Source organism: Theobroma umbraticum, unplaced genomic scaffold (genome assembly GCF_002168275.2).
Source record: "Theobroma umbraticum cultivar Fairchild unplaced genomic scaffold, ASM216827v3 scaffold_4.1, whole genome shotgun sequence".
Taxonomy (NCBI): domain Eukaryota; kingdom Viridiplantae; phylum Streptophyta; class Magnoliopsida; order Malvales; family Malvaceae; genus Theobroma; species Theobroma umbraticum.
In genome coordinates this window covers 2,653,288-2,669,007 of record NW_018397258.1, presented here as the reverse complement: position 1 = coordinate 2,669,007, position 15,720 = coordinate 2,653,288, and the positions used below count along the sequence as shown (strand labels likewise).

General features: G+C 36.1%; 4 protein-coding genes across 4 annotated transcripts in view; all 4 read left to right on the top strand.

Annotated features, from left to right (window-relative positions):
• LCBK2 (Diacylglycerol kinase family protein) overlaps positions 1 to 1,593 on the top strand; it is a 3,581-nt gene extending 1,988 nt beyond the window's left edge. Inside the window, exons 9-12 of the mRNA XM_021425219.2 lie at positions 1 to 89; positions 239 to 361; positions 463 to 563; positions 1,086 to 1,593. The exon at positions 1 to 89 is cut by the window's left edge and continues 26 nt beyond it. Coding sequence (XP_021280894.1) covers positions 1 to 89; positions 239 to 361; positions 463 to 563; positions 1,086 to 1,215 — 443 coding nt within the window. The 3' untranslated portion in view covers positions 1,216 to 1,593. The remainder of the gene's footprint in view (positions 90 to 238; positions 362 to 462; positions 564 to 1,085) is intronic.
• Positions 1,594 to 1,745: 152 nt separating this feature from the next.
• LOC110414155 (Nuclear transport factor 2 (NTF2) family protein) lies at positions 1,746 to 4,123 on the top strand. Its single transcript, XM_021425221.2, has 5 exons — positions 1,746 to 2,385; positions 2,565 to 2,719; positions 2,859 to 2,925; positions 3,105 to 3,156; positions 3,245 to 4,123. Exons 1-5 carry the CDS (start codon positions 2,028 to 2,030, stop codon positions 3,336 to 3,338), a joined length of 726 nt encoding a protein of 241 aa, XP_021280896.1. The 5' UTR covers positions 1,746 to 2,027; the 3' UTR covers positions 3,339 to 4,123.
• A 1,133-nt stretch (positions 4,124 to 5,256) lies between these two features.
• Positions 5,257 to 11,316, top strand: ATSTE24 (Peptidase family M48 family protein). The gene is made up of 14 exons (XM_021423979.1): positions 5,257 to 5,401; positions 6,591 to 6,738; positions 6,854 to 6,938; positions 7,020 to 7,115; positions 7,261 to 7,326; positions 7,456 to 7,554; positions 7,727 to 7,840; positions 7,942 to 8,052; positions 8,472 to 8,534; positions 9,271 to 9,363; positions 9,909 to 10,022; positions 10,251 to 10,322; positions 10,432 to 10,497; positions 10,829 to 11,316. Exons 1-14 carry the CDS (start codon positions 5,371 to 5,373, stop codon positions 10,943 to 10,945), a joined length of 1,275 nt encoding a protein of 424 aa, XP_021279654.1. The 5' UTR covers positions 5,257 to 5,370; the 3' UTR covers positions 10,946 to 11,316.
• A 1,004-nt stretch (positions 11,317 to 12,320) lies between these two features.
• LOC110413218 (Protein kinase superfamily protein) lies at positions 12,321 to 15,355 on the top strand. The gene is made up of 7 exons (XM_021423978.2): positions 12,321 to 13,147; positions 13,599 to 13,703; positions 13,816 to 13,938; positions 14,044 to 14,214; positions 14,374 to 14,503; positions 14,589 to 14,798; positions 14,904 to 15,355. The coding sequence occupies exons 1-7, from the start codon at positions 12,582 to 12,584 to the stop codon at positions 15,066 to 15,068; spliced, it is 1,470 nt and encodes a 489-aa protein (XP_021279653.1). The 5' UTR covers positions 12,321 to 12,581; the 3' UTR covers positions 15,069 to 15,355.
• The last annotated feature ends 365 nt before the right edge of the window (positions 15,356 to 15,720 follow it).

Here is a 15,720-nt window from a genome sequence, read left to right as displayed (position 1 = left end):
CAGGGTACAAGAAATTTGGAAACTTATGCTATGTTATTGGTGCTTTGCGAGCCTTTATTGGGCACAGTAACCAGGACCTTAGAATCAAGGTCAGCATGTTTAGGGATCTGTAACATAACAGTTCCACTTCTGAAAGTTTTGTATTTTCTGATCCATTGGGGTATGCTGTAGCCCATATCATGCTCATTTCTCATGATAGCATTATGAGTTTTGACTTCATAAATAATTTCATTTCCAGGTGAATGAGGGTAAGTGGCAAACATATTCTCAAGTGACAGCCCTCTGTATTGGAAATGCAAAGTACTTTGGCGGTGGCATGAAAATTACACCAAATGCTGATCCTCACAGTGGGAGCTTTGAGGTGGAATAATTTTTCTGTTATCCTCACTATGTGATTTCTAGTTTGTGTTGATTCCGAAGTGCTAAGACAGTTTGTTTAAGTTTTGCTTTTATACTTTGCAGCTTGTGATTCTTCAGGATTTCAAGTGGTATGACTTCATTCTCAAACTGCACAAGCTATACAATGGAACACATTTGTCAGTGAATAATGTAACCTCAAGAAGGTAAGCACTTCTTTCTGCATTATTTTAGCATCCATTCTGCATCTCCTTTCCTTTTGTTGGTGTTTTATCTTCTATCCTGATTAAGGTGGCTTCCTGTTTCAAGTGAGTCAACTGTTAATGATGAATGGTCTCTAACATTCTTTTTCATGTTGGATTTATTTTGCTCCTAAACTATCAAGCACCGCTCTGACCAGATGCTTTCCCAGTCAAAGTTTTTGGAGTTACAAAAAAATTAATATTATATCGAGGTCTTAATGGTGTTTTGAATATGATGAGAGTGAAGAAGCCCAAGACATTGATGGTTGAAAAACGTTGTTATCCTTGAGCCTTTGTAGGGCGTTTAAAGCTTCCTGCAGCCATACATTATGTTTTATTTACATATGTTATGTTGAAAAGCAGGATTATATGTCATCTAGTCAATTTGAACTGGAGCTTGATGTCTTGTAGTTTTTAGCCGACAAGTGTTAAGTGATGGTACACAACATTGCATGCTTACCATTGAAGGTTTTTTCTTCGTTGCAGCGTATATACAATTGAAGTGGAGGAAATTTCAGGCAGTGGCAGCATTTTCATTCAGTCTGATGGGGAACATTTAGGATTTCTTCCTAGGAAGTTGTGTATTCTACCTGCTGCTATTGAGATGATATGCTGAGCCATGCCCAAGCTGCTGTTCCTGATCCAATACAAATTATGTATCAATTTACATTAAAATTATGCTTCTCAATGCGCAAAGTTGAGTAACACAAGCAAATGATGCCACCAAACAAAGGAATAGGGAGACACGGGATAGGGATCGGGATCGGGATTGGTTGAACGATATGGATGAGCCATGAGTGGTTTTCCCCTTTTTCTTTTTACATTTTTCAATTGTGCTCAAGTTCAGTAAATTTTGAGACAAGCACCATCAGTCCATCACTAACCAGTGCTGGGGACTTGTTTTGCATTTGTGTCATGTAATTTGTTGTCTTGCCAATGTGTACAAGCCTGGACAAGTCTTGTCTTAGAATGTAGTGCCTGATTTTCAAGTTTTTCCACTTTTACCATCTTCAGGGGGTTCCTCGCCGGAAACTTAAGAGATTAGAGTGGTAGATAATTTCCGGCCCAGTCTCAATAGTTGAATAGCCAAGAAAAGAAGATTCCTCAGGTGGGCTTTGTGTATGTACCAACATGACCAATGACCAGTCCGTGGAGCTAAGCCTAAATATGGAACCCAAGCGCGCAAGGCCTGGATCCATTGCCTTGTGCGGTTTGAACCGAAAGTCATTCTGCTCGCAGTCGTAATTACCTTTTCATTTCCGTTTCCAGTTTTTGGTTTTGGACAATTGGACAATAGAAACAGAGTTTTGTCAAGAAATTTTTCTGTGGCCATGGTTCACTGAGGGGACTAAAGATATTTAAAAGAAACCGCGGGAGAAACGTCCATCTTGCAGCCAGCAACAGCACTCTCTTCTACTCAACCAAAAAATGGTGGCCACTCTTTCCTTTGTTTCCGTCACTCCCCACGTCAAGTCACAGCGTCAGTGCATCATTTTCCGGCGAAATTATGGCCACAAACAATGCAGAATTAGATGCAATGGAGGGAACCCAAGGAGCGATTTGCCCACCAGACAAGAATCTGCACCCGAAAATGCTCTTCTCAAGGTAGCCTGGTATGGCTCCGAGCTTTTGGGGATTGCTGCTTCCTTTCTCCGACCACCTTCGAATGTTGAAGAAGCTGCCAAGAACGATCTCAAGCTTGGCATAGATGGGTCAGGAGCTATTGATCGTACAGCAGTCGTTCAAACCATAAAAAATGACTTTGAAAGATCATACTTTGTCACTGGTACACAAAAATCAAAACTCGAACCCGCTCAAAATCTTCATTCTTCTCTTTTTTTCAGTGAACTACATGTATCTTGGTGATGCCAGCTCTCATACTTATCTTTTTTCCTTTGTCTGTAAACTGATGTTCTTCATCTATTACCTAGGGAGGAAGTAGTAATATCTTTTTGTTGAAATCAGGGCAACTTACACTTGATGCATACGAAGAGGATTGTGAATTTGCTGATCCAGCGGGTTCCTTCAAAGGGCTTCGACGTTTCAAAAGGAACTGCACAAACTTTGGGTCTCTTATTGAAAAGTCAAGTATGAAGCTTATGAAGTGGGAGGACTTTGAGGTGAATTGGCTCTAAATCATAAACAGGGAAATTCCTGTTTCAATATATTTGCACAACTTGTCTTATTACTTGTTACCATCTTCAATGTAATTCAACAATGATGAACTTTTCTTTATGTTTGTCGTCTATGGAAGCGCAGAACAAGGGAGTGGGACACTGGCGTTTCAGCTGTGTAATGTCATTCCCTTGGAGACCTATTCTTTCTGGTATGTGATTGGTACTATTCGTTTCATGTTTCTTTTCCCAACGCCAAATTTTAATGATTTTGGTTTTGCAGAGGATTGCAAAGCCTTCTCTTTAGTAATTGTAACGGATGTTGGAGGCTTTACATCATATATAAATCTACAATTCTGCTATAACGTTTTAAGATTTCGTGATCTTGCAGCTACTGGTTATACAGAGTATTATTTTGATGCACAATCTGGAAAAGTGTGCAGGTAACAAGTAACGAGGAGATATGAACAATCTGTACTGTTTTCTGATTATCTCTCTAACTTATCTAGCGCTTTTATGGAATCTCTCCAGGCACGTGGAGCACTGGAATGTTCCCAAAATGGCATTGCTGAAGCAACTTCTGAGGCCTACTCGGGGTTTCTGGCTTAAGAGAAAAAACAGCTGAAGAGCATGTCTAAGGAAACCTCTGAAGCATCTCCTCCTCATACTTAAGATGATGGATCTTCCTTCTGAGATAAAAATCATTTCTCAGGGCAACAAAATTTAACACCTGAACGTGGAAGAGACTTATTCTGGATGTTGTGGAACTTTTAATTCATTGGAAGTTGTCATCTGGTCATCTGATGTATGTAAGTAAAATCAGCCACTGTATAGTATTCAGACTGAAAACACGTAGAAGTAGGCATCATACACCTCAAATTTTGTAAAAAGAATCCTGGTTGGAACCTGTATAATCTGCCATGTTGGTCCTCTTTTAGGCAGTCGATATATATCTTCCTGTAATCCTATATGTACTTTTTCTAGTCAACTGTGTACTGTGATCGTCGTGTTCAATATTATTCCCCTCCTTGAAAATCCAAACACTAGGATCAGTTAATAGGTTTGCTCTGTTTTTTTATTGTTTCCATAATTGTGCCTGCTTACTTCTTTTTCTCCAAATAAGGACAATGAAGCCTGGGTGTTGGCTAGTACCATTATATTCTTAAAAGGCATGTCTGCTGGAGCAGATGTGATCATGAAAGTTACCATGAAAAGGATCAGACTGGGTAAGGACCCATAAGCATAGGCGGCGGGGCATGAGCCATGATCCACCAATCTTTGATGGGCACTGATCAAGCAGAAAGATTCCCTAATGAATGATGTCTCAACTTTCAGCACACTGTGCCCTCAACAGCAAGCCTGAGGCTAACTGAACCACAATTGAAGCAACCTATCCCTTGCTCAAAATATATACACAATCTTCAAAGTTTTTGTTGTACTATTAATTATATAAAATAATATTTTAAATGAGTTGAGATTCTTCCTTATTATTATATTTGTTAATGCAATGCAAAATTAGCCTTAGTCGAATTTTTTTTGTCAAAAAAGGAAAATTAATATGATTTATTTATTTATAAATAAGAGAAAATTGTAAAAAATAGTCATTTTTGTAAGCTCATTTCAAAAATAACATTCAATACAAAATTTATTATTTGTTTTTAATCAATTTTAACTATGAGATGATAAAAATACATTGAAAGACAAATTAAATATTTCAAAATTTTCTCTCTTGTCATTAGTTTGTTTTATTTATCATTTTTCTCTCTTATCATTCAGCTCTTTATAATTTTATCACTTTCACCGTCTCTTTGCCTATTCTTTGTCATCTTGTCTTATCGTCGTCGATTTACATACCAAAAAATACGATACAAAAAATAATAACATATTCTTGAGTTTATTAGTTTACGTTCACAAACTCAAAGCATAGCATGGTAAATAACAATAATTTCTTGTGTTTATTGATGTTAAATTTTGTTGTGATTCAAGTTTGATAAAATGTGATTCATGTCTTAACATGTAAGATTACCAGAAAAAAGGAAACTTTGACGTGTAATCTATGACGTTCAAACTTTGGTCTTAATGTGTAACATTTGGTATTGAAGCTTTGACTTTAACGCGTAATATTTCATACTAAAATTTTAATTAACATATGTTGTTAAATTTTTAATGTATATTATATTTTTTTAATTATTTAACCTGACTTGTTATTGAATATGACTTGTAACGATAAAGATGTATTGAAAAATTATTCAATGTCAAAGTTACTATTGATATGAAATAGATTTGAATAAAAATATATTATTTAATTTTTTTTTGAATAATTAATTTTTGAGTTATTTTATTTGTTACATTTCTTGTAAAAAAACACAAAGTATAATAATTTTTTTCAATATGATATGTAATTTTTTTTTTAACACCTGAACTTGATTATTGAGGAAAATTTTATCTAAATTTTTTTAATTAAAAATAGTTAAAATTAAAAAAAAATCAGAAACATAAAAAATATCATCCTAATCGGGTCGAACGCGGTTTGAAAACTCGTACCCGTCTAACCATTAACAAATTGAAGACCCTGGCTCTAAACCCCTCAGCTCCTCCCTCCCTCTCTCTCTCTCTCTCTCTCTCTCTCTCTCCCCAGCATTCTTCATTGATACGACATGGCGTTCCCGTACATGGAAGCTGTTGTTTGTACGCCGTTATCATTCTTCTTCCCTTTTTAGATTGAATCTACCTCTTTACTTTCCAGATTTGTTATTGCTTTTTCTTGCTGAAACTTCTTGATGATTTCTTTTTGTCTATTTCTCACGATATTGGTTTTTTCTTTAAAAGGAAATAATTCTAGTTGGATTTCTATTGTTCAAGCTGTACGTTGTCATGGGGATTTTCCTTTCTTGTTTATTTTGTTTTTTCCTATTTATAAGTTTCTCCTGTGGTTCTTGAAATGAACTACGAAACACTTCTTTTTCTTTTTTTTTTCTTTAATTTCCGTAGATTAGTTAGAATATATTATTTTTCTAGTTTTGGTTTGCATCCACGCATGTGAATGAAGTTTCTGCTTGATTTCTTGTGATTGAAAATTCTAGGTTTTGAGGTTAGATTTTAAGCATCTTTGGACTTCTTTTTTATTTGATTATATATATGTAGAAATGAGTTAAATTTATGTAAAAGATATTGGTAAACTTGTTCTGCTTAGTGATTGATATTTGGGAAAGAAGATAAAACTTTTTAAAGACTAAAGGGTGGAAGGGGATGCGGGTTGATCAGTTAACTAAGTAACTTGCAAGTAACTGTACAATTGTGATAGCGAAGGCTCACTCATTAAAGAATCTGAAGTAGGTACTTGAGTTTACACTGTTTCGAGGCGTTTTATGTAATGAGTTCTTGGTTGTGTCTCATTTTTAGATTGATTGTGTGCTTATTATACTTGTTTTCTCATGCTTTTTTTGTTTGTATCGCTTTCATTACTGATTATCTTCCCATTGGTTGCTGATAAACCTGGGGAACAAGAATTAAAAGGGCAATTCCAAATCTTTAGGCATGTCTTGTTGCCAGAAATGATCATTGAACTGAATTAACTTACTGGTTATGGGGTCCAATGATTTTTTAGATAAAAGACTTCAATCTCTGGATCTGTTTTCTTTCCTTGCCTTTCCCTGCAATGCAATCATTTTGGCTTTCGCTTTTTCTGTTTATTAAGCCATTTGTTGTGAAAAGCATATGAAATAGATTTTTAGACATGTTTTTGACATATATTTATATTAAAGAAATTGGCTCATTAGTCATTGTGCTTGTTGTAGTCTGATGGTTATGTAATTTAGAGTTTGTAATAGTTCTCTGTCTCTTTTTCTCTCCCTGACATACCCTTTATTGTTTGCAGGTTTCATGATATTAATGTACTTCTTTGAAACTTATCTGGATCTGCGACAACATGCTGCTCTCAAACTGCCAACTCTTCCAAAAACATTGGAAGGTGTAATCGGCCAAGAGAAATTTGAAAAGTCTCGAGCCTATAGTCTTGATAAGAGGTTGGTTTTGTTGTTTCTTTTGTTTATTTACAAGGCTTAACATCATTAGGGGACCATCAAGCTTCCATTCAACTTGTCTTGACATTATCTGTGGTGCATCTCTCTTAAATTTCAGCCACTTCCATTTTGTTCATGAGTTTGTGACAATCTTGATGGACTCTGCAATTTTGTTCTTCGGCATATTGCCTTGGTTTTGGAAGGTGAGTACTTTGGTGTTTAACTAGTGGATACTCCTTTTGTTGATTTTCACTATCTTATTTTTTAATTGTTATTTACTGCAGAAATCAGGAAATTTCTTGCCTTTAGTTGGTCTAAATGCGGAGAATGAAATACTGCACACCCTTGCATTTTTAGCTGGTGTTATGATATGGTCACAGGTGAAGTCATGATATTTCCTTTTGTCTTCTGGATTTTTTAATACAATTATTACTTTGAATAAGTGCACCTAGTCATTGTCTGTCGTATGCCTCTAATAATCTGATCAATAGCATTGACCATTTGTTTTGTATTTTTATTATGCAGATCACTGACTTACCCTTTTCTCTCTATTCAACTTTCGTGATTGAGGCCCGACATGGTTTCAACAAAGTTTGTATTCTTAATCACTAAATCTCTTTCCCTGTACTCTTTTTTTTTTCTTGTTTACGTATGTTTTGGACTGTTTTCCATTTTAAGATCATCTTGCTGTTCCTAACTTTTTTCTCATCTGTTTTTCAGCAAACAATATGGCTATTCTTTAGGGACCTTATCAAAGGAATGTGTCTTGCTATTGTACTTGGTCCACCCATTGTTTCTGCTATTATTGTGATAGTACAGGTAAAATTACGTTTCTAGCACTTGGTCACTGTTGGAGAATATTACTAGTCCTTATTATTATAACCAAAGCAATTGTTAGCTTAACTTAACAACAAGTTTTTACATCCTTATTTACTCTCTGGTCATTATGCTATTATGTCATCCTTCTCAATCTTAATTTTTGCGATGGCAGAAAGGAGGTCCATATCTGGCTATCTATCTTTGGGCATTTATGTTTGTACTTTCTCTAGTGATGATGACACTTTACCCTGTTCTAATAGCCCCACTCTTTAACAAGTTTACCCCTGTGAGTATTTCAAAATCAGTGTGTCGTAGTTTCATTCAAGCATCCTTTTTTCCAAAGTCTAATATTTTTGACTTTTTGTTTTGCTCTGGCGTGAGAAATAGCTTCCAGATGGAGAGCTCAGGCTTAAGATTGAGAAACTTGCATCCTCCCTCAATTTTCCTTTAAAGAAGTTATTTGTTGTTGATGGATCCACAAGATCAAGCCATAGCAATGTAAGGATTCAAGTCTTGTATTGTGCATCTGTTGGTATTCTCCAGTCTCCATATGCCTTTTTCTTCCTTACACCCTTTTAGTGTAAACTTTGGAATTTTTATATTTTTATTTTTGTCATATTCCATCATTTAGGATAACATTGTATCTTTCCTTTGCAAAACCAGTTATGTAAAGATTTGAACTGATAGTCTGATTGTGAATACTTTAATCCTCTTGCTTTAAAGACTCATGACTGCTATATAAGCTAGGAATAGTATTGTGATGAACTGGTCAATATGGTGGAAGACGTTGAGAGATACAGCAAACAAACTGAGCCTATTTCAAGTTGATAATATCAATAACTTCAATCACATTAACACTGATTGCAGAAGTTGTTTTATTATCTCATTAATGATTCACTGTTTTCAACATCGTGCAGGCCTATATGTATGGGTTCTATAAGAACAAGCGCATTGTCCTTTATGACACTTTGATTCAGCAGGTTTGGATCTTATAATAAATAAAATTTTTGTTGTTATCTTATCCTTGTCCGTCCCTTTCTTTAACTAAGATTTTTGCATTGGGCAAAGAATGGTTGCAACTTATGAGTGTCTTTGCATTTTATTCAGTTGAAGGGTTACTATTATTGCCTGAGTTCCTAGATAATTTTCTTCATTGTGAGGCACGCAGGGCCTTCCTGTAAAATATTTTAGGACTTGATTTTAAATCTAGTGGAATGATTATCTTCAAGGCAGAGTAACTATTAAGTATTAGAACCGTTGTCTTCTGATCTTCAGTTCAGAGTCAAATCTCTTGTCAATTCTCAACCTTATTCCTTCTTGTGTTGAACACGGCGGCTGTTATGTCTTTGACAGTAGTTTGTGCCTTTTGCATTATGCATATTTTAAATTTTAAAATGGGCATATTGTCCAACGATCTCAGGAGACTTTTGAGTTTATTTTTATAAATGCTCTAATGCCTATGCTAGTAGATTTTCTCTCTCAGCAAACAATCTTATCACTTATATATGACCTTATATATGTGTCCAAAATGCTTATCTTGATTTTGAGGTCTCAATTTGAGTTGACATGGAAAATTGCCACTGAAAGCTTTTTTGTTTTTTCAAATTTATGAGAGGACTTGGGCAGAATGATAAACTATCTCCTTACCGTCTGTGTAGCGGATGTTCCCTTAACACTTGGGAAAGGTCTTACGTATTCAGGATTTTTTTTTTGTAGTGCAAAAATGACGAGGAAATTGTAGCTGTTATTGCTCATGAACTGGGGCATTGGAAGCTTAACCATACCATGTACTCGTTTATTGCTGTGCAGGTATGCTGTGGTTGTTGTCTTGCAATCTTTTTCATCTGGAAAAAAAAAAATCTAAGCACTGTTTTGTTCATCTATTTATTCTTTGGATAAATGAGCACCATCTGATGACAATCTTATAGTACATGATTGATGATAATAATTTTCTATTAGAAAATATTTTGTGTTCTTGTAGGTTTGGAAAAAATTTGCTAGGTGTTTTTGGCTACTTAGATTGCAGTTACCTTGAGCTCTGAGGTTGAAGCTGTCAAACCTTATGATAGTGCTCATGTAGCAAGAGGATCCCATATCCACCCTCCGGCACTAACAGATATAAGGAAGATGAAATCTAGAGACATGTCAATTAGCAACAATTCAACAGCTTAAGCTTCAAAACTAGCAATTATTCTGCTTAATGTTTCCAACATGATCTATTAGTGGCTTTATTGTGATGTTGTGCTAGATTTGTCATATTCAATGAGAAGTGGATATTTATAATTTCTTGTTTCAGTGACTATACCTTTATTTTGATGTTCGGTTTGTTTTTCTTTTCTTTCTTTCAAATGCAGATTCTTACATTTTTGCAATTTGGAGGTTATACTCTGGTCAGGAACTCAACTGATCTTTTCCGGAGTTTTGGGTTTGACACACAGCCAGTACTAATTGGCCTTATCATATTTCAGGTACTAAAATATCAAAACAATGACTGTGAGTTGAAATACCTAGTCATTATAATGCGATGTACTCTATATGCATGACTAAACTTTATCAAGGCAGTGGGCACATTGTTTAATGTGTTCCATGTAGATAGGTTTGAAGGCTATGAAACTTTGTTATTCTTTATTACGGAATGGAAAAGAATCATTTGCCATAGAGCTGTTAACCATTTTCTCTGATGTTGTCGCATGCAGCATACTGTAATACCAATCCAACACCTTGTAAGCTTTGGTCTCAATCTTGTAAGCCGGTCCTTTGAATTTCAGGTAGCTTCTCTTTGCAGTGAATGCTGGTTTACAATTTTAGTGCCTCTCTCTCTGTCCTCTCGTTAAACTTCTTAAGACTGTTATTAATCTACTGTTTTTTTTTGTCTAGGCTGATGCGTTTGCGAAGAACCTTGGCTATGGAGCTGCATTGCGTGCTGGTCTTGTGAAGCTGCAGGTGAATATCTTGTGATTTGGACTTTCCTTTTAATTGGATTTACCTATGCCGTTACAAATACAAAGTCTGCTTTAATCTGCTTATCTTTATGCCTAGCATTTCTAATACTCAATGAATAGTAGCTAGGGCTTGCAATTCATGATTATAATCCTTCATCATTTCTTCATACAATTCTTGTCAATCCTACTTTTTTTTATACTTGAGTTTTGGATATTTCACTTTTGTGATGATTGCACGTGTTCCTGTTTAGTAACATGTAGCTTAGATAAAAGTTATTGAATTTGAAATAAAATGCCAGGTTACTGAACTAGAGTTTTCGCGCCTTTTTCAGGAAGAAAATTTGTCAGCTATGAATACAGATCCATGGTACTCTGCGTATCACTACTCTCATCCTCCCCTTGTAGAAAGATTGGCTGCAATTGATGAACCTGACAAAAAGGAAGACTGATATGGAGGAAAATATCTAGACTGGCTTTGGGATTATTTCATTTCATTGCAATACTTCTTGATCTGTATGAGTTGCACCATCTTAAGTTTAACTAGTCCAGGCACGCAAAAAAGCACACTTATTAGTCAGAACCCAGTTTACAGGAACTAAACAGAAAGAAGCAGGAGAAAGGGATTGGGAAAAACATGGAAAGCAACCAAGCAATGATTAATATGTCCTGTCCTGCTCTATATCATCTACGGTCTTTGAATTTTGCCACATCTACAGGTCTTGTTATCATAATTGAAGCGTAATTGATGGTTATAACCACTGATTTATTCTTAATTGATGCCACAAACTTCATATAAGAGGATAACTAAAATGTTTTTTCAGTTGTAATGTATTTGTCAAATTCATGGAAGAATAATGTATAAATCACACTTTCTTTTTGGTAAGTAAAACCTTAAACCAAATAGGAACTGGACTACACAATTAAGCTTTGCAACTGTTGGTCCAGTGATCGGCCACCAATCAAAATGAAAAAAATAAAAATAAAAAAGAAAAAGGTAGTACGTCTTGTTAAACATCTTCTTTCCCCAACATCAAGTTTTCCTGTTTAAAGTTTAGTATTTAAAAAAAAATATTTAAAGATTCCAAAACAATTATCAATTCGAATAATTCAGATGCATATAAATATTTTGATTCACAAGATATTAATTAGTGGTATAACATATGATACAGCCAAAATAACATGATATCATAGTTGAATCATAAAGAGGAAGATTTAAACTATTAATTTGCTCCTTTACGTGATTGTCGTGATGATAGTACAATAATACATACCCTTTCTTCTTCTCTTAAAGCTTCAAGACTACCCATCTGTCTTTGAAGCCACAAAAACTAAAGTATTATATCGTTTTCAAAACTATTGTAACATTCCATTATTTTATGTCGTCTGCTTAACTTTCTTGTATGCTATGTTACTACTACTACTACTGCTGCTGCTGCTGTTTCTTTCCTCTACTTGGGAGATGTGGTGGCGTGGGTTCTACTCGGGCTTGCTTTAGCACCACGTGAAGATCTGACGTGGAACGTAACTACGTGATCTGATTCGTCCGATTTGATCTTCACCGTTTGATGGAGTAGACCTCGACCCTTCTGAAAGCTTAGCTACATCAACACCTGTCCTAGAATTCCCCTTTAAGGGTCACCGTGCCGTCTCGACGTTTTATCCACAACGCGATTGTCCAAAATAGAAATAGAAAAGGAAAAGGAAAGAGAAAGGACAAGGACAATCCCGTCATTTCAGTGTGTTCCTTAAATCTTCAACTCCAGCTAGACACTACCATTTTTTAATTTCCATTAATTAAAAAAAAATAAAAGGGAAAACAGACAACGTTGTTTAAAAAGTACAGAAGATAATGAAAAAAGGAGTTGTAGTAGTGGAGAGCAGAACAAAAAAAAAGGAAAAAACTCTCTCTCTTTCTCTTTCGGCCTATCTCTCTGTCTCCATTTTGCTTTAATTATTCTTTTTGATTCCGTTTTTCTCTTCCCATTTTTTGATTCCAGTCAGAACTTTGGTTTTCCGGCGGAGCTAATGCCGCCGGATTTTTAAAGTGTTTTGCAAAACGAAGAAGATTTCAAGGAAGAAGGAAAAATGTCAGTATACGACGCCGCATTTGTTAACACGGAGCTATCAAAGCCTACGTCGATTTTCGGGTTGAGGTTATGGGTAGTGATCGGGATTCTTCTTGGCTCACTCATAGTCTTGACTTTGTTTCTTCTCTCACTTTGCCTCACAACTCGTCGCAAATCTCGCAGACACCAACACGTGGATCCCACGCCACCAATCTCCAAAGAGATCCAAGAAATAGTCCATCACCCGCCCGCACCCGATCACCACCATGTCGCCCCGCCGGTGCCGGAGATTCAAGTGGACCTGGGAAAAGTGGAGCACAGGGTGGTGTTCTCGAGTGGGGAGAGTAGAGGGCCGACGAGTGCGGGGGCGAGTGTGAGTGAGACGGCATCGTTCGGGAGTGGAAGTGTGGGGCCGGAAGTGTCTCACCTTGGGTGGGGAAGGTGGTACACTTTGAGGGAATTGGAATTAGCTACGAATGGATTGTGTGAAGAGAATGTGATTGGTGAAGGTGGCTACGGAATTGTTTATCGTGGCGTTTTAACTGATGGAACTAAAGTTGCTGTTAAAAATTTGCTTAATAACAGGTACCCCATTTTTTATTTTCTTTAATTATGTTATATTTTGGTTAATAAGTATGTCATTTTTAGAAATGAAGGTTCTTTTGTGGATTATGTTCCTTTGATTTTGTTAGTTTTGCGTTATAGTAGAAATTAGTTTGAACTTAATTTGATTATAAGAAAAAAGATGGTGTTTTTCCTATTATGGAATTGATGAATTCAGACAACAGTTGGCTGCCTCATTGTCTTGGGTTTTTTTTGGTTTAAAATTCTTGCCTTGGGTTGGTTAGACCTTGTGCTGTAAAGTGTAAAGAGCACTGCTTTTTGAGGAAAAGAACTCATAATTAGGCCTGGATGATAATGTTTTTTGTTACACTTTTGTCAAATCTCCTTTTGTCTTCTTTATCCCTTTTTATTACAAATTTATGTTTGGTTTACCTACCAATTAGCTCATCAAAGTAATCAATCAATCCTTCAGGGGTCAAGCTGAGAAGGAATTTAAGGTGGAGGTGGAAGCAATTGGGCGTGTACGACACAAGAATCTTGTAAGATTGCATGGATATTGCGTTGAAGGGGCATATAGGTAGTGTAATTATGAAACTGTGGTTTTTTTTAAAAAAAAGAAAAATAAAAATCTTTACTCTTTTTTGAACAGTGTACAGAGAAGTAACTTTATATCTGGTTTTGTTGTTCAGGATGCTTGTATATGAATATGTTGACAATGGCAATTTGGAACAGTGGCTCCACGGGGATGTTGGGGATGTCAGTCCTCTTACATGGGATATTCGTATGAATATCATATTGGGAACAGCAAAAGGGTATATCGGTTTGAGTTGAATTCTTTGGCTTATGTACAATTGTTTAAATTCTCTATTCACTTGTGATGGTGCTCTTTCTGAGTGTTTATTGCCTCATTGTTGCAGTTTGGCTTACCTTCATGAGGGTCTTGAACCAAAGGTTGTCCATCGGGATGTAAAATCTAGCAACATCCTACTTGACCGCCAATGGAACCCCAAGGTTTCTGATTTTGGGCTTGCTAAACTCTTGTGTTCTGAAAGGAGTTATGTGACAACTCGAGTGATGGGGACATTTGGGTTGGTTAATTTCCTTTTTACAGTGTTACATGTTTTTGCCTTTTTTTTTAAAAAAAAAAAAATTGAAATTAACCATTGTGGATGTGTAAATGCGTATTAAGAATTGCTGTGAGTTTGTCAATCTAAAGCAGGAAAATCACTGTCGTTTTTTTTTTCCAGCTATGTTGCTCCAGAATATGCTTGTACTGGAATGCTTAATGAGAAGAGTGATGTATATAGCTTTGGTATACTTATCATGGAGATCATTTCTGGGAGAAGCCCTGTTGACTATAGCCGACCACAAGGAGAGGTTAGACTTCACTTGACAGGGTAAACTTCGTTCTTCATTAGTCTAGTTTTACAGCTTGAAGTTGGAAATGGTGGGATAATTGCAGGTGAATTTGGTGGACTGGTTAAAAACTATGGTTGGTAACCGAAAATCTGAGGAAGTAGTTGATCCTAAGCTGCCTGAGATGCCTGCTTCAAAAGCACTTAAACGTGTATTGTTGGTTGCTCTTCGATGTGTTGATCCTGATGCAACAAAGAGGCCAAAAATGGGTCATGTTATCCACATGCTTGAGGCTGATGATCTGCTGTTCCGTGATGTAGGCACCACTTGCATACTATTAATTAGAATTTGTGGCATCGGAAAGAAAATTTCATGTTATTTTCTTTGCAGACCATCTATTTACCTTGATCCTGTTTTGCAGGAACGTCGGGTTGCAAGAGAAGCTTCCAATTCACATTCTGATGATCAGCAAACAAATCGCAATGCTACAAAATTAGGTGATAGACGATTTGATGGGGCCTCTGCTTCTGATACAAGTGAAGGTGATACCGGGAGGAACCATCACCAGCCAACTAGGTGGAGATAACGCTATCAACATTAGGTGACTAACAAATTGAAGCCTCTCTTAAGTTTTTAAAGCTTTTTTTTTTCCTATTAGTTCCCCAGTATTTTGTTGTATCTCCAATTCTTAGAAACAATAATCTGCATTTATTCTATGTTTGATTTACATTTTTTTCCCATATATTATACAGTATGCATTTGTATAAATGAAAGAATTCATAATTCTTATACCAATTGTAATTGATTGTCTTCTTTCTTGTTTGTAAGAAAAAACGAGCTTTCCATTCAATCTTTTCCTCTGTTTGATTACCAGTTAGATATTCCCCCCCTAAAACTTTGAGATGGTTTGCAATGCCTAGTTTTCCAACTTTCAGCATCATCATTGCTAACCCTGAAATTAGATGGGGTATTGGTGGTGGACCATTTATTCTGATAATAGAAACATATAGATTATCCATCTGCTTCACTGCCAATTCCAACATAAGATGGTGGTGAGAAATGGACCCAGCAACCGGCTAATTTGATCGAAACCGCCTCTTTATTCATGTGGTTTTTCTTATCCCTTGTCGGAGTTGGACCAACTTGCTAGGAAATACAGGATAGCTCTCTGCTGGCTTGTTAGATTGGTTTCACCATCAATGCCAGAGAATGCTTTTGTCCATGGAGCCTAATAAGGA